The 18,899-nt window shown below is 44.8% G+C and overlaps 1 protein-coding gene and 1 long non-coding RNA gene across 2 annotated transcripts in view; one reads left to right on the top strand and one right to left on the bottom strand.

Moving 5' to 3' along the window:
• LOC309348104 overlaps window positions 1-18,899 on the top strand; it is a 436,068-nt gene that overhangs the window by 142,611 nt on the left and 274,558 nt on the right. The window lies entirely within an intron of this gene.
• Window positions 1-18,899, bottom strand: part of F13A1 (coagulation factor XIII A chain) — an 81,142-nt gene that overhangs the window by 56,738 nt on the left and 5,505 nt on the right. Inside the window, exon 3 of the mRNA XM_081873041.1 lies at window positions 13,793-13,981. Coding sequence (XP_081729167.1) covers window positions 13,793-13,981 — 189 coding nt within the window. The remainder of the gene's footprint in view (window positions 1-13,792; window positions 13,982-18,899) is intronic.

Genomic DNA, 18,899 nt, shown 5'->3' with positions numbered 1-18,899 from the left:
AGGCCTTGGGCTGGTTAACATTCTATATCCATTTAAATGTGTTTGTGGGAGTGGGAGGAGGAGGAGGAGGAAGAAGAAGAGTTTGGATTTGATATCCCACTTTATCACTACCCTAAGGAGTCTCAAAGCGGCTAACAATCTCCTTTCCCTTCCTGCCCCACAACAAACACTCTGTGAGGTGAGTGGGGCTGAGAGACTTCAGAGAAGTGTGACTAGTCCAAGGTCACCCAGCAGCTGCATGTGGAGGAGTGGGGAAGCGAACCCGGTTCACCAGAGTACGAGTCAACTGCTCTTAACCATTACACCACACTGGCTCTTGTGGAGGGGCATTGTTGGTTTGTGGCCTTTGTCGTTGCCATTGTTTTTATTATGCATTTTGAGTTTTTATCTTGTATTTTTATATTGCGAACTGCCCTGAGATCTACGGATGAAGGGCGGTATTTATTTAATGAAATAAATAAACAAATAAACAAATAAATAACAAATCCCTGCCTGAGCATTGGTACAGCAGAGTAATCACCTCCTGAACAGGGCAAAACACACACACAAACATTTCTTACATCCCTGCTGGTGAAGCTTGCAGGCTTATATGAAGCAGTACCAAAAACAAAAAAAAAACCCTTCAGAACCTATGAAGAAAAGGGATAGCGGTGCTGCTACCATCTGCCGGCAACAAGGTTCCGATTACATCATCCTCAATCTCATCCATCTCAAATCCAAGCCCTTGTGCACAGCAAACTCAGCAACCAAGGGTGCCTGGCTGCATGCAGCCAGCAGAGGGAGCAAGCAAGCCTCAAAACAACAGCTGTATACTGGCTTCCTGGTTGCTGCTTCCCATTCCAGATATTCCTCTCCATCCCTTCAAGCAGTATTGTTGAATGCAGAAGGTGTTCGCCCCTCCCCCCCCCCGCCAGCCGCCACCACAGATCAGATAGATAACAAGGACAGGGCTCTCTCCCTCTCTTTATTTAATTATTTATTTGACCCTTCATTCATATCACTGGCTTCCAGGCACGCCCAGGAAATATAATAATAAGAGTTATAAATGTTGGAAGGTATGGAGTTATCTGACCCCTGAGTCATCTGAAGGCAGCCCCGTATAGAGAAGGGTGTTTTTAAAAATGTTTTATTATGGTGTGTGTGTGTGTGTGTGTGTGTGTGTGTGTGTGTCTGTGTGTGTGTGTCTGTGTTGGAAGCTGCCCAGAAAGGCTGGGGCAACCCAGTCAGATTAGTAGGGTGTAAGTTGTAAAATTGTTGTTGTTGTTGTTGAATAGCATATCCCTGTTTTCATCAGATAAATATTGGAGGGTATGTTACAAGGAGGACAAGAGTAGGGGGCATCACCAAAATTCATTTTGAATATTATTTATTATTATTTATTTATTCATTCATTCAACTTATACACTGCCCAATACCTGGAGGTCTCAGGGCAGTTCACAACAAGAGCACGACATATAAAATCAAACCAAAAGCAGCAACCCAATAACCACCACCTCCCAAGCCACATTCTAAAAGGGTGTTGAATGTCATTAAGGTCAACCAAAGGCCTGGTTAAAAAGGAACGTTTTTTTCCGGCGCCTCAAGGTATATAATGAAGGTGCCAGGCGAACTTCCCTGGGGAGAGCATTCCACAGACAGGGAGCCACTGCAGAGAAGGCCAGTTCTCATGCTGCCACCCTCTGGTCAAAAGGGTTCTCCGAAGCATTATTTATCAGCTGGCCGGCAGGCCTTCAAAGCACAGCACAATGCTTTTTGCAAGCTTCTTAATCTCAGGGTCTTGGGTTTGAGCCCCACGTTGGGCAAAAGATTCCTGCACTTCAGGGGTTTGGACTAGATGATCCTCATGGTCCCAACTCTAGGCTTCTATGATTCCTTGCAAAGAGTCCTTCAAGACGCTTTGAAGTCAAGGCAACCAGCTGATTGTCGGTGCTTCAGAGTTGTGCAGGGCTTTTTGTGACGTGCTTTGAAGTCTCGACAAAAGTCCCATGTCAGCTGATGTCCTTATGATATCAGGTGCATGACATGTGAGCCACCCACTCACTTGTGAAGTGTGGCCCACAGGGGCAGAAGCTAGGTAAGGCAGATAAGGATCTGACCCACCAGTCTTATCCAGTTCATATCCTCCGATTTCTCTGATGAAAATACAGTAGACCCTCGGGTTACGTTACCTTCGTGTAACATAACTTTCGGGTTGCGAACGCAGAAAACCCAGAAGTGCATACTTCCAGATTTTGCTGCATGCACATGTGCAGAAACGCTCTGCACACCGCCTTCGCATGCACAGAAGAGCTCTATCACACTGTGCGCATGTGCAGAAGCAGCGCCTCATGTTTCAGACTTTTCAGGGTACGTGAGGACCCTGGAACGAATTAAGTTCATATCCAGAGGGTCCACTGTAAGGATGTCCTATTCCATCATCATCTCCATCTTCATCAATTTATTATTTATATCCCGCTAATCTGACTGGGTTGCCCCAGCCACTCTGGGCAGCTTCCAACATATATAAAAACATAATAAAATATTAAACATTTAAAAACTTCCATGTACAGGGCTGCCTTCAGATGTCTTCTAAAGGTTGTATAGTTACTTATCTCCTTGTCTTATGGGGTCGCATAACTCCATACCCTTCAACATTTCTCTGAAGAAAATTGGGACATCCTAAGGAAAACTGAGACATCCTAAGGAAAACTGGGATCTATAAATCTGGGATTGTCCCTGGAAAACAGGAACACTTGGGAGGTCTGCAGTTTCCCACCCTTCTCTTAAGAGAAAAGACCCAGTTAATTCCACAAATAAAACCAGAGAAGTAAACCAAAGTATACACAATGCCTGAAGCAGCTGTACCGATAAGTCTCAGCAACAGGTGATAGGTTGAAGACCTGAAACTGATCCTCCCCTGGCACAATCGCAGCTCTCTCTGTTTTGTCAAAGTGTACAGAAATCGCTGTCACAATTGCTCTGAATCATGGTGTCAAACAGCTATTAGTATTTGCCATTCTAGTGGTCTCCAGAGGCGGAGCTAGCTGCTCTGGCACCAGGAGCAGAGCCCATGTTGTGCACCCGGGGGTGAGGAGAGTGTCCCGGGGGGGGGGTGCGGCGATGTCACCCCCCTCAGGGATGACACCCGAGGTGGACCGCCCTCACCGCCACCCTTCCACCACCAGTGGTGCTCTCCAGATGTTTTGAACCAGAAGTCACTTCAGCCCCAGCCAGCACACATCTTACTCATTATGACAATTTTTTTAAAGAAAAAAATGTGCTTTTCACATCATGCCATTTGCAGCTAAGTGTTGCATGGCTAATTAATCAAACGCCCAAGTTTCTGTTAAATGAAAAGAAGAAAAGAAGAAGAAGAAGAAGAAGAAGAAGAAGAAGAAGAAGAAGAAGAAGAAGACGACGACTCATTGATTCAATAGTGGTCTTCGTGACTTGACCATGAACCATATTGTTCTCATACTCTGCAAAAGACTCCACCCTTTGAAGAAGCTGTTATTTATTACTGTTGAATCATTGTTTCCTAAAATATGTGAACCACACGCACTCCCCCCCCCAAATAAAAATGTTGCATGCCAGCTGCTAAGCTAGGAAAGACAAATATGTGACCACTGTGCACAATTCTGATACTCATCCTGATCCAACAAGTGTAATTATCCCACACTTTGCAGTGCATTTTCCCATCAGTTTCCATATCACAGGAAATCCAGTCGTTGGGGGAAGTAGATTTGTTGTGCAAAACCTCCCAACTGACTATAAGAGTGCAATCCAAATTTGTTGGTATCTGACTGACTCCCAACCTAAAAATAGTCACTGCCTGGAAGCACCCAAAGTCAGAATTAAGGAGCACATTCTAAACCTAGAGATTTGTTTTCGGTACCAGAACTGACCTGAGCTCACAGTTCTTTCACACAAAAGTCCACTCAGCCCTGGTTAGTTTTCTTTGTTTCAACAGCCTCATTTAGGTGGGGAAGTTAGTTTTGCTATTGCAATGCCTGGGAGTCAAACGCCCTTGCTGATAGACTACAAAAGGCCCAGAGGTCTCGCAGTAGATCTTAATTTACCTTCAGCTAGGGATGCTGAAAATTGCCAACAGAAACAGAAGTGGAAATTGCCCGTGTTCTCTTATTAATCCCATGTCCTGAGCAGAAATCAGTTCAGAAAGTCCTATTGGATTTTGCCACTTTCAGTCCACAAACAATATGCAATGGATTGCTATTTCTCTCCACTTGCACGGGAATTCCTTTGCAGTGAAACGGACGGCCTTTTGCATGGGGTGGAATATCATAATTACAATGCAAATTACGTAAGTTATGCAATTTTGCCATGCTGGTCAGCAAGATGAGGAAATACTGGGTGGAACTGAAACAGTGATTCATGTGAGTCATGGATAGATCAGTCAGTTAGAACGTGGTGCTGATAACACCAAGTTTGCAGGTTCAGTCCCCATATGGGAAAGCTGCATATTCCTGAATTGCAGGGGGTTGAACTAGATGATCCTTATGGTACCTTCTAACTCTAGAGTTCTATGATTCAATAATAATAATAATAATAATAATAATAATAATAATAATTTATTATTTGTACCCTGCCTATCTAGCTGAGTTGCCCCAGCCACTCTGGGCAGCTCCCAATTGAGTGTTAAAAACAATACAGCATTAAATATTAAAAACTTCCCTAAACAGGGCTGCCTTCAGATGTCTTTTAAAAATAGGATAGCTGCTTACTTCCTTGACATCTGCTGGGAGGGCGTTCCACAGGGCAGACGCCACTACCAAGAAGGCCCTCAGCGCTGGACCTCAGTGTACGGGCTGGACAATGGGGGTGGAGACGCTCCTTCAGGTATAGAGGACCGAGGCCATTTAGGGCTTTGAAGGTCAGCGCCAACACTTTGAATTGTGCTTGGAAAAGTACTGGGAGCCAATGCAGATCTCTCAGGACCAGTGTTATATGGCCCCAGCGGCCACTCCCAGTCACCAGTCTAGCTAACGCATTCTGGATTCTATGACAAATATTAAGGAGTAAATAAAAATGCTGCCGTCTTACATCCCCGCCTTCAGCCCACCGCTGTGGTAGAGAATTCTTATTCCACCCAGCCCAAATAGGTCTGTCCTCACCTTTTCTTTACAGCTGTGACTGCACAGTTATCAAGAGCAACAAGACTGAGTACCAGAGGGAAGAAGAGAAAGACAAAGTTATCTTTGTCCAAGAATCCATGGATTTACAGGAATACAGGAGCCAAGAAAATGCCGACTTTAACCCAAGAGCTCTTTTATGGATGCTGTTATGTATATCAGTCAATTGGCTTATAACAAAAGTGTTTAGGGCATTTGGACCAATATGTATGGATTTTAAGAAGCCAGTTTGGCAGAGGTCAAATGGATCCGAAGATTTACAGCCGTCCACGGAAAAAGATCATTAACGCAAGGAGGTGGCGTATAAATTTATCAACAGATTTAATGTCAGACCCAGGAAGACGCAATAAAAGGGGAGATTGATGTGATCTTTTAGCTGCCTTTTGAACAAGCCGTTATTAGGAGGACTTATATTTTCAGTAAGGATATGGAACTGACACAACATTGCCTACTATGGATATACTCAACAGACAGGGATCTGTATGCTCTGTGCCCAACAGCAGGAGGGTAAGGTATGCACTGGAATAAGAGTGTCCAAGGGATGAAGCTAAATTGCATATCAGAGATGGGAGATTTCTGGTCCTCCAGATGTTGCTGGTCTTCCACTCCCTTCAGTCTCACCCAGCACAGCCAATGGTCAGGGATGAGGGGGCGTGTGGTTCAACTAGACCACGAGGGCTATAGGTTTCTTATCTCTGCTGTGAGTCCTACAGATTGCAAGGAGAACATGGCAGGTGGGATCAGTGTCTCCATGCCTCCAACATCTCTCCATTCCTGCAAAGCAGCAGAGCACACCATGTCTCCCACCCATATTTAGCAGCTGTTTGGTGGTGACTCAAGTTACCAGATCTGAGCCCTGAAAAGGAATAGGGAAGAATGGAATGTGATGGGTAGTTCACCAAGGAATTCATGGTGAAAACCCAATTATGTATTGGGTTTTCTCTAATACAAGATTCAACCTCCTTTTGTTGAAACAGCAGCGGTCATTCAGTTTATAGTTTAAGGATTACTTCTGTTATCAGTATGTCAGCTAGCCAAGAAGCGGGATGGAGGTGTTGCTTAGCACCTAGGCCATGGCATGATCTTTTGTGAGGTGGCATGTGCTCTGATTGGCTAGATACTTCTGAGGGAGTTTCCCTCTGTATGTTTAGTTGAATGTCTCCCTGATATGTACAAGTAAGAAAGACAAAACCTCTCTGTTTCATTCTCCTCAAGTTAAACACTGTTTTTATTCAGTCTTCGTCAGTAAAGTCTTATTGGAGTTTCTTTTCTCTCTCGACTCCGTCTGTATTATTTAATTGACAATGCATTTTATCCAAACATACATGGACTATCCTTCCTTCCAAATGAAAAAGAACCTGAAAGGAAAACCTGAAAAGGCACACCTGTTCACCATATAGAAATGAAAAAGCTAAATGCATGCTAATTCCTAACTAGCAGATTTAATAAATGGCTACACGATTATTGTGCAGCAACAGAAAGGGGGGGGGCAGTCAATAATACAAATGCAAAAATACAGCTAGTTCCTAGGAAGACAAATTAAATGTCAAATCAAAAATAATTCTCAAAGAGTTTATAACAGTAGGGGAGACGGCTGTGGAGAAAGATTTGCATCAGTAAGTCATGTAGACTGAATAGTAAATTTGCCACAAATGTCATGGACTCAGTAGTTCGCAGGCATTCAGATGCAGGAAGAGAATGCAAATGTAACGTTAATTTCAGTGGATTTACTCTAGGTAAAATGTGGTTGAATACTGCCCTATATAGGTAACTGCAGCACACAGAATTAGCTTATTAGTCAACAGCAACTTTAACACAGCACAAATGTTTTTCATAAGCAGACTGTTCTTCCATTACGAATCAAGCATTGAGTAATCAACAAGTAATCGATGCAACATGCAGCATGTTCTGAACCAACCAAAGAAGAAAAGGACTATTTCTTTGTACAATAAAAATGCACAGAACTCGTTACCAAAAGGATGTAGCAATAGCCACTAGCTTGGATGGCTTTAAAAATTGTGACAGTTCATGGAGGATAGCTTTTTTAAAATGGCAATAATCCATGGTAGTTAAATGGAACTTCAGTCTTTAGATCAGTATACTAATGATTACCAGGTGCTCATGTTACTGATGTTACTGAGATGCTCGGTCTGGCTGGAACTCTGTACATGCTCCAAGGCTCTGTGCAACTTAGCTTTGCTGTGTGCCATTGTGATGAGAGAGAGAGAGAGACCCTTTGTTGAGGCCAGAGCTGATCCAAATACATGCCAGCCAGCCAGGAACTGGCTGCATATGCATAATTGAATCCCCTGAACCCAGTGCCAGATCTAATGCAAGCATCACCTAGGATTTGGCCATTCATCATTCCCTGTGAGCAGACAGATGCCAGCTGGCAAGCATATCTTGCAGTGAGTGTCCATTTGCATTTTCTGAAGAGGTCCAAGCTCATCCTCTTTCAGGGCACCTTATTAAAATGAGATTTGATGGGCAGGGAATGCGATTTGCTATTTTCTTTGGGATTAGTCAGCAGGACTCCCCCGTGGAGAGGCACTTTCCAAAGAGAAGGTTTTTCTATTTTATAACAGGATCAGGAAGGTTTGAAATCTGACCCTAAAATCAATGATTATATGATTAGCCCAAGCATCACCCCCTGCTCTCCGCTCGCTCTCGCTCTCTCTCTCTCTCTCTCTCGGCTGCCTGCCTAAGATGGGACCACTACTTTGACAGGCGGAAGGATGATCTGAAACAGCAAAAGCCTTTTTGGAATATCCAAGGCTAGCTGTGGCCCTCGACTAATCATGAAAATTCAAGAGATGATACAGCATTTTCTTTCTGTTCCTCCCACACAAGGCAAGTCATTTCCGTGTCTGAATCCCCTGACCTTCTTTTAACCTTCCTTATTACCCCAACCTGACTCATCTCTGGCTATCAAAAGGGTTCTTCATATGAACTTTCCTGCTCCTGGATGGCACAGGGAACTGTGGTTAGCTCTGTGAGATTAAGAAATAAAGAAAAATTACAAGCAAGGGTGTGCCTCAAACTCAGTCTGGAAAGTCCCCATGAACTGCGTACACAGGATAAAGAAATCCAAGGGGCGTAGGCCCATATCTGATAATAGATGAAGTGGTTAGTGTAGAGTGGACAATGTATTAGAAATGTGTTGAACTCTGATAAGTAGATTGTAAGCCAAGCCTCTGAGAGAGGGGCGGCAGCTGTAGGGATAAAACTGCTGCGCTTACGCCTGATCGAGGCTCTTCGTATCTACGGGTACGGAGGGTCCGCCTTTGCAAACGCGACTAATAAAAGGGTTAACCTTATATTGAAGTCCTTTGTCTGTTTGTTTCCACGAACGACTTCTCACAATTCTGGCGCCCAACGTGGGGCCCTTGACGGGTGGCTTGAGCGATACTCGGACCCCGGGCAGGCGCCCCTCCGTCCTTTCGGAGTGGCTCGGGGCCGGGATTTGTTCATAGCGATCCACAAGGGCTAAGACAGGACTCAATATAGGTGGGAGAGACAGTCTCGATTATTAGCGGTCAGGGACCGCGAGAGCCCAGCGGGGACGCCCGCCTGTTCACTAGTCGCGAGAAGCGGCGCTGGACTGTATTGGGTGAGTAGACGTGAGAATTTTGTAAACTGTGTTACGGGGCGGGGGTGAGAGACTCGTCTCTTGAGTGAAAGAGAGGTTCCATACGGACGTGTGAGTGTGGATCAGGGCTCTGCCCTGACGAGAGGATTAGCTTGCGGTTCCGTCTATCCCGCGAGGGAAGCGGCCAGGCGATTCCGTGTGATTGTGATAGAGAGTGAAGTTGGAGACATTGTAAACCATGGGTAAGGGTCAGAGTAAGAGACAGAAGGAGATAAATGTGAAGGGTCCTATAGACCCTAATAGTCCATTAGGGCAAGTATTAATACAATGGAATGAGGATTATATGAGACAATATACAGTTGGTTTGTCAAAAGTGACTATGATTAACTTCTGTAGGGTGATTTGGCCAAAATACCCTATAGGGTCGGACAAAATGTACAACTGGAACCCTGAGGGGGAGACTGAAAGGTATTGGATGACACAATTGAAAAAGTACCTTATAGAAAATAAGAGGAACAGGAGGATGGATTAAAATGGGAAGAAATAAAAAGGACACTGATCGGGGCCCCGGTCTTAGCATTGCCCAATCTTCAGCAACCGTTCCACTTGTAAGTAACGATCGGTTCCCAGACTGCTGTAGGGGTCTTGTCCCAAAAGAGAGGGGGGCGATATCAGCCAGTTGCATATCTTAGCAAAACCCTGGAACCAGTAGTACGGGCATGGCCCACCTGCATCCAGGCGGTGGCAGCAGCGGCTGTATTGGTGGTTGAGAGTAGAAAATTGACTTTTGGAGGGGCCCTAATAGTTCATAGCCCACATCAAATATCTACTGTGATGACGGGGGCAGCCTCCACCTGGATGACGGACGGTCGCTTAGTAAAATATGAAACTATTTTGAGGACAAGCCCCAATATTACTCTGGGAACTGACCGAAATTTAAATCCAGCTGAGTTTCTGATCGGGGAAAGAAAAGAGTGGGAGCCAGATGAACATGACTGTATGAGTACTATACAATTAATGTCAAAAGTCCGGGAAGATTTGTCAGAAGTGCCCCTAGCAGAAGGAGAAAGATGGTACACTGATGGTTCAAGTTATGTTGAAGAAGGGAGGAGAAAATCAGGATACGCTATAGTTAAAGAAGATGGGGAAATTCTCGAAAGCGGGGCTTTGCCGGCAACCTGGTCGGCTCAGAAATGTGAAATCATGGCCCTGATACGGGCTCTCGAGTTGGCAAGGGGCTTAGAGGTAACCATATGGACAGACTCCCGCTACGCATGGGGGGTGGTACATACCTTTGGTAGAACTTGGCGGGACCGGGGATATATTAAGGCGGATGGAAAGCAAATAGAGCACATGGCATTGTTAGAAAGGCTATTGAATGCCCTTACTGGACCAGAAAAGGTGGCAGTGGTTCATATTTCAGCCCACACCAAAGGAACGAGTCCCGAAGAAGAAGGAAACAGGTGGGCTGATTTGAGAGCGAAGGAAGCCGCCAAGGGCATTCCTAGAGCCGCACTGGTTCAACAATATAGTTTGAAAATACCTGTCTTGACCAAAGCAGACACAGAAAACCTGGTTTTTACCCCCCAAGAAATTGATTATATGAAGAAGGAGGGATGGAAACAGAGGGATAATTGATGGGAAACCCCAGCAGGACAAGTGGTAATACCAAAAGCTATAATGATGGGGATCCTAGAAAAGGTGCATGAGGGTGGGCACTTCGGGACGGAAGCAATGATCAATATGGTAAGACCCCTATATTGAAGTAAGGACATGTGGCCTATGGCACATGCCATAGCCTGGAAATGTTTGATATGTCAAAAAGTAAACAAGACCAGGGCCAAAACAACTGAGAGAGGAGGGAGGCCGTTAGCAGTATGGCCTTTCCAAAGAGTGCAGGTAGATTTCACTGAACTACCCGAAAGGGGGGGGCGGAAATATTTATTGGTGTTCAAGGATCATCTCACAGGGTGGATAGAGGCTTTCCCTAGCAGGAAGGCGACGGCGCAGGTGGTTACTAAGGCTGTTCTAGAACATATCGTTCCCCGGTTTGGTATAATCGAGGCCATAGATTCAGATAGAGGCACACACTTTACCCAGAAAGTGTTACAAGAAGTGATGGTAGCCCTGGGGATTAAATGGGACCTCCACACACCATGGCATCCTGAAAGCAGTGGGAAGGTAGAAAGGGCGAACGCAGAAATTAAAAAACACTTGACTAAATTATACTTGGGAAATGGGCTACCCTGGACGAAAAACCTTCCCCTGGCTTTGTTAAGAATACGAATAGCACCAAGAAAGGACCTGGGACTCTCCCCCTTCGAATTGGTGATGGGAAGACCATACCTAGCCCAGCTGGGTCAGCCCCTGGTAGAATTTAAAGATTTGTTCCTAAGAAAATATTTGCGGTCACTCTCCCAGTCTTTGTTGTCTCTTCATAGACGTGGCGTTTTGGTCCAGCGTCCTCCACTATTGGAACATCAGCACACATTTCAGCCTGGTGACCGGGTCCTGATAAAAGCGTGGAAGGCGGAGAAGCTACAACCTGCTTGGGAAGGTCCGTTCCAGGTACTGCTTACCACCGAATCTGCAGTAAGGACCAGAGAGCACGGGTGGACGCACTATCATAGGGTCAAGAAAGCTCCGCAAGATTGGAGGGTATCTGTTGATTCAGACAACCCACTAAAGGTGACGCTTACCAATCAGGGAACCAGGAACCAGAGAGGACTCAAACGCTGACCTTAATGTGCCTATTCTGTGATTGCGAGTGCTTCTATGAATGTTGTTGTTGTGCCCATTGTGAGTGTTGTGTACTATGAGTGCATTGTACAAGGTTATGTAACATAATCTTCATAGAGGACATAATTATCCAATATTGCACAATCACCTTAGAAGGAGAGGTCCATTGTAGTCTGACTAGAACCCCTACAGTGGTGCAAGCAGTGGACCAATTAAGACAGAAACAATGACAAGGGAGGGAGTAAAGAAAGTAGTGATGGGAATTGGCCTGTTGATCATGTTAAGGGGTGTCACGGCCAAAGAAATTCAGAATTGTGACCAGTGCATCCAGACTACTAAGACTGGGACTATGATTACACGAACTCTAATGTATTACAACGTTGCTCTAGAATGTGTGAAAAAAATTAGATCCCTGTGTCCATAATCAGACCCAATATTTTAGATGCAAAACTAGAGAAAATAAGACAGAATGTTACGAGCCCCTAGCAGTGGGACCCATTACATCCAGCATATATGTATATGGATATAAAGGGGGAACAGCAAACAAAGCAAGCGAGAGAGCGTCCATGTTTTCCCTAGCACAAACTAGGCAGGGATATATAGCCCATAACTCCACCAGGGGCACAGCGAAGATACATGTTTGCTTTGATGCGTGCATTGCCATCGCCAAGGGGCAAGGGCCTAACAATCAAGCTGGAGTCACCTGTGGATCATTAAGCTGGGAGAGATCCTATCTCCAAAAGAATAAGTACCTGTCCCAGCAGGTTGCCGGTTTTAATGTAGGGGCCACTCGGACGACAAATTATTGGTATACCGGTGAGGTGGAAGGGACACCCCCATATTGGGGCCCAGAGGGGATCAATATCACCAAGGGGGCGGCTTTAACGGCCTGTATTTCAGGGAAATGCAACCCTGTATGTTTATGGGCTAAGGAACGTCCTTCCGCTAGCCCCAAATATATTCATTTTGGTTTGGGGATAGATGGAACCGGAAGGGATCCTTATGGGTAACTGATCATAAAAATACATACCACAAAAGTTAGCAAAAAGCTCATTTCAGTATATGAGAGCTTCGAGGAAGAAATACAGCAGTTAAACAACTTACCCCTACCCCCAAGAGCCCATAACATGTTTTTAAGCCTGGCTGAGACCATCGCCAAAGAGTTAACTGTGAGGAATTGTTTCGTGTGTGGAGGAACAAACATGGGAGACCAATGGCCTTGGGTGGCTCACGAGGTAAATTACACTGAGGTCTGGAGAAATGAAAAGAAATACACATACTATCATCCAGGCAATGAGATACGAACCCATACCGACAAATGAGGAGGAGAGAAATCACTGGGAGCAGCTATGTGAGTTTGAGGCAAGGTATAAAAGAGAGGGGGGATTGTGAGATTAAGAAATAAAGAAAAATTACAAGCAAGGGTGTGCCTCAAACTCAGTCTGGAAAGTCCCCATGAACTGCGTACACAGGATAAAGAAATCCAAGGGGCGTAGGCCCATATCTGATAATAGATGAAGTGGTTAGTGTAGAGTGGACAATGTATTAGAAATGTGTTGAACTCTGATAAGTAGATTGTAAGCCAAGCCTCTGAGAGAGGGGCGGCAGCTGTAGGGATAAAACTGCTGCGCTTACGCCTGATCGAGGCTCTTCGTATCTACGGGTACGGAGGGTCCGCCTTTGCAAACGCGACTAATAAAAGGGTTAACCTTATATTGAAGTCCTTTGTCTGTTTGTTTCCACGAACGACTTCTCACAGCTCTAAACAGAAAGTGGAAGCCTCTGGTATCCTCCTCACATGAAATGTAGGTTGTAACGCTAAACTATGGCTATGTCTAAAACCAAGCCATTTTATTCCCTTCCTCCCCATAGTGTTTAGGAAAGGTGAGGCGTTAACAACTGATTTACAGAGGCTGCAGTTCATTTGTGTTGGAACTCACTCCACTCATTTCTCCCTGGACAAACCTTTATGTATTTTGTGTTTTTAATCTCGTATTATTATGCTGTAAACTACCCTGAGATCTACAGACGAAGGGCGGTATACAAATTTAATAAATAAGCAAATTACACAACGTTCTCTGTCTCCTGCCATGGCTCATTTCAAATGTAGATACACAGTCCCACCCACCCCAGTTTGAAGTGCTGAGAAATAATTTGTTTTTGCTTTATTTTTTGCTTTTCAAAGCAAAGACCAATATCTTCTAGATACCTAGCAGTCTTTGCTATCTGTAAGGACACCCTCCTCCAATCCCATCTCATCCACACACACACCCCGTCTAGTATAATAATCCAGTGAAGAGAAGGGTGGTGGTGAACATCACCATTTGACACTTACCTATAATGTACTCAATCCAGAAATGGTCCTTTTCTGGATTGTATGGGCGGTTGAATGAGAGTTGGATGTGGAAGGGCTGCCCTCGGCGCACAATCAGCTTGAGGTTGTAGTATCGCTCCGTGTGGTGTTCTCTCTTATTAATGTCATCTTCACGGTTGAACAAATGGACGTCCTGCACTTCCAGAACATCTGCAGGTACACAAAGAGATGACCAACATGGCATTTTTAGTTCCTTCTTGTCACTTGGGTCCCATCCCAGAATTACTTCCTTTCCCTTTACCATTTAATCTCACAATTTTCAGACACCGACTTTTAATTCTTTAAAGTAAAAATTTAACAAACCCACTTGCAGGACAATCATAAATTAAATCAAACTCAAGGACCACAATACCTCAAGGACCGCTTCTTTCCATATGAACCTACCTGGACCCTGAGATCATCTTCTGAGGTCCTCCTTTATATGCCTCCTCCTCGAGAAGTCCAGAGGGTGGCAACATGAGAACGGGCCTTCTCTGCAGTGGCTCCCTGTCTGTGGAATGCTCTCCCCAGGGAGGTTTGCCTGGCGCCTTCATTGTACACATTTAAGCGCCAGGCAAAAGCATTCCTTTTTAACCAGGCCTATGGTTGATCTGATTTACATCCTATGCCTTTTTAAAATGTGAGGGGGGTTTTTTTGGGGGGGGTGAGGCTATTGGGTTGTTGTTTTTATTTTTATTATGTATTTTGTGGTTTTCTATCTTGATTTTATTCTGTGAACCGCCCTGAGACCCCCAGGTAAAGGGTGGTAAATAAATTCTAACAACAACAACAATATAAAGATTAAGCTCATTGAGCAGCAGGCATTACCATGCAAATGATCCAGCGTTACCATGCAAATGATCTAAAGAGCCTAGGCAAACATTCACCTGGTCCCTCAAAGGCACAAGGAGGATAAGGCTTTTTCATATAAGATATGGCTATCATATCAATGGCTACCAGCTGTCTATTACCTCTGGTATCAGAGGCAGTGTGCCTCTGAAAACCAGCTGTTGGGGGTCATGTGTTTTCATGTCCTACTCATGGGCTACCCAGAGGCATCTGGTTAGCCAATGAGCAAACAGAATGTTGGACTAGATAGACATTTGGCCTGGTCCAACAAGACATTTCTTATGTTCTTCAGTATTGGCCTCAGGCACACTTGCCTGGGGAAATGCTCCAAGGATGGAGTGCCACAACCAAAAAGGCCCCGTCTTACACCAACACAGATGTGGCTCCTGAGAAGGAGTTCAAAAGGCAGAGTTCATCATTGTGCATGTCGATATGAGAGGCAGCAGTCCTGAGCTATATAGGTTCAAACTTTCCCTCTTTCCTTTCCAAAGATCAGAAGTCAGAAAAGAATAGGAGTACTAAGGGGGGCATGGCTCATGCACAAGCAAAGTGGCAACTTGAATTCAGGCCTTTGACAACCAATTCAGGTCTTCCAGGTCCTTGTGACGTTTGCAAGTGCTACTGAATGCCAGCTCATGATGCAGGAGCTATTAGGCACACAGCTTTTTTTGTTTTTTGTTTAAGCCCTACCAAGTCTAATTTTGCCTGTGGGCTGGAGCTTTCTCACCAGTTCTCTACCGCCTGCCATTCATTATGTATTGGGCAGAGCCGTGCTTCATCAGATAATGCATGTCACTGGGATTACCAGTACGACTTGGAAACTCCAGACAAGCTCAATTCCCTACAGGCTGTGTAATGTAGAGATTCTATGTACTGGGGAAGGAGGTGTTTCCCCCCCCCCCCAGCTGCTCTACAGTGATTAGCATTCAGAAACAGGACTCAATAGATTGTATTATCATATTTGTCATTACCTCCCAAATCCCTGCTCAAAAGGATATTGCATCAATATCTGTTGCGTGACAGAATAGGGGTTGCTTTTCTTTTTGGAGTCTACTCTAAGGGTGCTTCAAGTTTAGCACATGATGCAAATTGGCTGCTTTTTTGATATCTGTTTTTAATTTCACAACAAATATGGCACTGGAATGAAGATGAAATCAACAACACATTGCTGTTTTTATGATATTGGCTCTAGACACGATGCTGGTTAAAGTGACCCTTTTGCTTAATGGATGCTAGGAGATGGCTTTTAATTTAGGATTAGCATTCTTCTATAATGTAACCAGTTCAGTCTTGAACAATCTGTTTTAGCAATTTTTATTTAGATAAGGAGTCCAGAAATGTTCGCCCAAAGGATTGTCCTGTGATTTTGAGGCAAAATCTAGTAGCTGCTAAGGGATGCTGAGCATCCAGCATGTTTCTAGACCTCATGACTTGGCAGGGGGTTGGGGTGGGAAGGAAACTAAAGCCATATAAGCAGTACTTGAAATTCCCATGGAATACTGTACAAGTGTTTGGATGAGGTTTCATTAAAGGGCAGTTGAGACTTGTTAGCAGAGGACCAGGCTGCTTTCTGTTAGGATTGAGCCCCCCCCCCCATATGTATTTTTTGCATTTTGCTTTAACGATTGGGCAGGAAGCAAAAGAGTTGCCACATAAACTAAGGGTGATTCTGGGGTCTGTGAAATGGTGGCTGGGGGGGGGGGAGATTCCTTAATGAGAGAGTTTTCAGATTACTAAGCTTTGAAACTTCCACTATTTACAGACTGACTTGGTTTTAGAAGCCTGACTGCATTATTCTTTCAATGCGCCTTGCTTTGATTGTGTGACTTTTCTAGCTATCACCACTGTCTGTTCAACTCAGGACATGTATAACATTGCATTGTTTGTTTGTTTTTGTTGTTGTTATGTTCAGTTAAGAGATTTCTGTTAGAAAACTGGAGAAAGGCTCTTGAGAGACATGAAGCCTGCTCAACATTACCATCAACGCTTTAAGCGTAAAAGGCACCATTTCATGGCAATGAGCTCACTTTTGCTTACGAACCCAGGAGCCCAGCCCTATTGCTGCTTTAGATTCCCCAAACTGGATGGATCGCAGGACGATGAATTGGATTTAGAACCTTCAGCTGTGAACTGCAATAAAGTGCTGCAGAGCAGAGTGCTCCTGTTCAGAGTTCCGGCCAGTCTTGCCTTCCTCAAGATACCTTGTTCCATTCCCTCTCCCCACTGGGTTCTATTTTCCCAAGCATGGGTCCAAGAGGTTTTCTGCTTGTCCCATGCTTTCTGGGTTTTATTTTATTTTATTGTCCTAGCTGCCCAGAGTAGCTGGGGCAGCCCAGCCAGATGGGTGGGGTATAAATAATAAAATTATTATTACCCAGGAAAATCCACTGTTTACCACTGAACCAGAAGAAACTTAAATCTGCAGGAAAAACCCATTGACGTTTGTTCGGAGTCAGTGGTAAATTGCAGGTTTCCCCTGGGTAAAGTAGCACACACAAGCAAAAGTGTGGACAAGCCCTCCATCGGCAGTTTGTGCCCACTGAAAAGACTCAATTCTCTTTGAGTTGTCCTGGATTCCACACACACACACCTGCTACCTAAGGGATTTTTCTAATGATTTGCCAAACTTTGAGCCTACTGCTCACTCCCTCTTCTGTGTGGCTGGTGCCATCTTGGTTCTTGGAGAAGCAAGTTTCCTGTCAGTATTTATGGTAGGCAAGGACAGTTCTCTGCATGAACAACTATTATCTAAATACATTGGCGTGGAGGGGAGGTACTTAATAGCGAAGGGGAATACCAGTAAACATGCTCACCGTGCAGGCAATTATACGGCCCTTATTAACGGCAGCCCCTCTCCAGTCAAGTCATTTGAATTTCCCATTCTCGACTTCTGAACATCTGACTCCTGACCTTACGGGACGTAAATGAGGCCTCATGAATGATGCAGCCTCTTTGAAGCCTGTAATGCATACTGGAGGCAATCCCCACTACCTCCAAATCAAATTTTAATGCAACAGCTGAGCGCCCTTATTGTAATGTCAAACAAAAGAGCCCTGTGGCTGCCCTGAGAAAATATACTGCCCTGTATGCTGCTTCCCATTACAGGAATGCTCTAATAAGGCTTGTCCTTGGGCCGACTAGAGAAAGGCACGCTGATAATTTCCCGGAGGATTAATCATGTGGTATCATCATCATAAAACCACGTTTGAAAGCTGGTTTCAGCTCCATAACACCTATTCCCGGCTGACCGTTTCCACGCCGTTAAAAGTATGATTTGAACTTCATTCTGCTGCCTAGATCAGGGTATGAATTGATTTTTAAGTTCCTTGGGCTTAAAAAAACCCCTCAGTTTATTATACTATACTCCTATGATGAAGAAGAAGAAGAAGAAGAGAAGAGTTTGGATTTGATATCCCATTTTATAACTAACCTAAGGAGTCTCAAAGCGGCTAACATTCTCCTTTCCCTTCCTCCCCCACAACAAACACTCTGTGAGGTGAGTGGGGATGAGAGACTTCAGAGAAGTGTGACTGGCCCAAGGTCACCCAGCAGCTGCATGTGGAGGAGCGGAGACGCGAACCCCGTTCACCAGATTACGAGTCTATCACTCTTAACCACTACAGCACGCTGGCGCTATGCACAAGTACTTGGGAGGAAGTCCCAATGATTTCAGTGGGGTCACAGGAACTGCAGTTTCTCATGCCAGGTCAGGCTATTTATTTAGCGAGCCAAGTATCTGTAGGATGTCAAATGCAGTCAAACCAACAATTCATGTTTTGCCAGAAAGGGCTGAGGCTCACAGAGCTCTCCTGTGAACTTGCTAGAGAGAACTCTGTGAGATCACGCCCCTTTGTGTCCTGACAGGAAGAAGGTGTAGCTATATATGATTATCCCTGCTTGGGCTCTTCTCCACCATGCCGCTGTGCTAGGGGGATCAGGATCAGGTCTGCAATGATAGACTCAAAGTGAACCTAGAAGGATATAATATTAATTTATTATTTATATCCCACCCATCTGGCTGGATTTCCCCAGCCACTCTGGGTGGCTCCCAACAGAATATTAAAAACACGATAAAAGATTTAAAACTTTCCTAAACAGGGCTGCCTTCAGATGTCTTCTAAAAGTCCCTCACTGTGAGATCTGAGGTTACAGGGAACCAGGCAGAGGGCCTTCACGGTGAAGGTGCCCACCCTGTGGATCGCCCTCCCATCAGATGTCAAGGAAAAACAACTATCTGACT

Source organism: Podarcis erhardii (assembly GCF_964252035.2).
Source record: "Podarcis erhardii genome assembly, chromosome: 8".
NCBI lineage: Eukaryota > Metazoa > Chordata > Lepidosauria > Squamata > Lacertidae > Podarcis > Podarcis erhardii.
The sequence above is the reverse complement of the archived record's forward strand: the minus strand, read 5'-3'. Positions and strand labels throughout refer to the sequence as shown.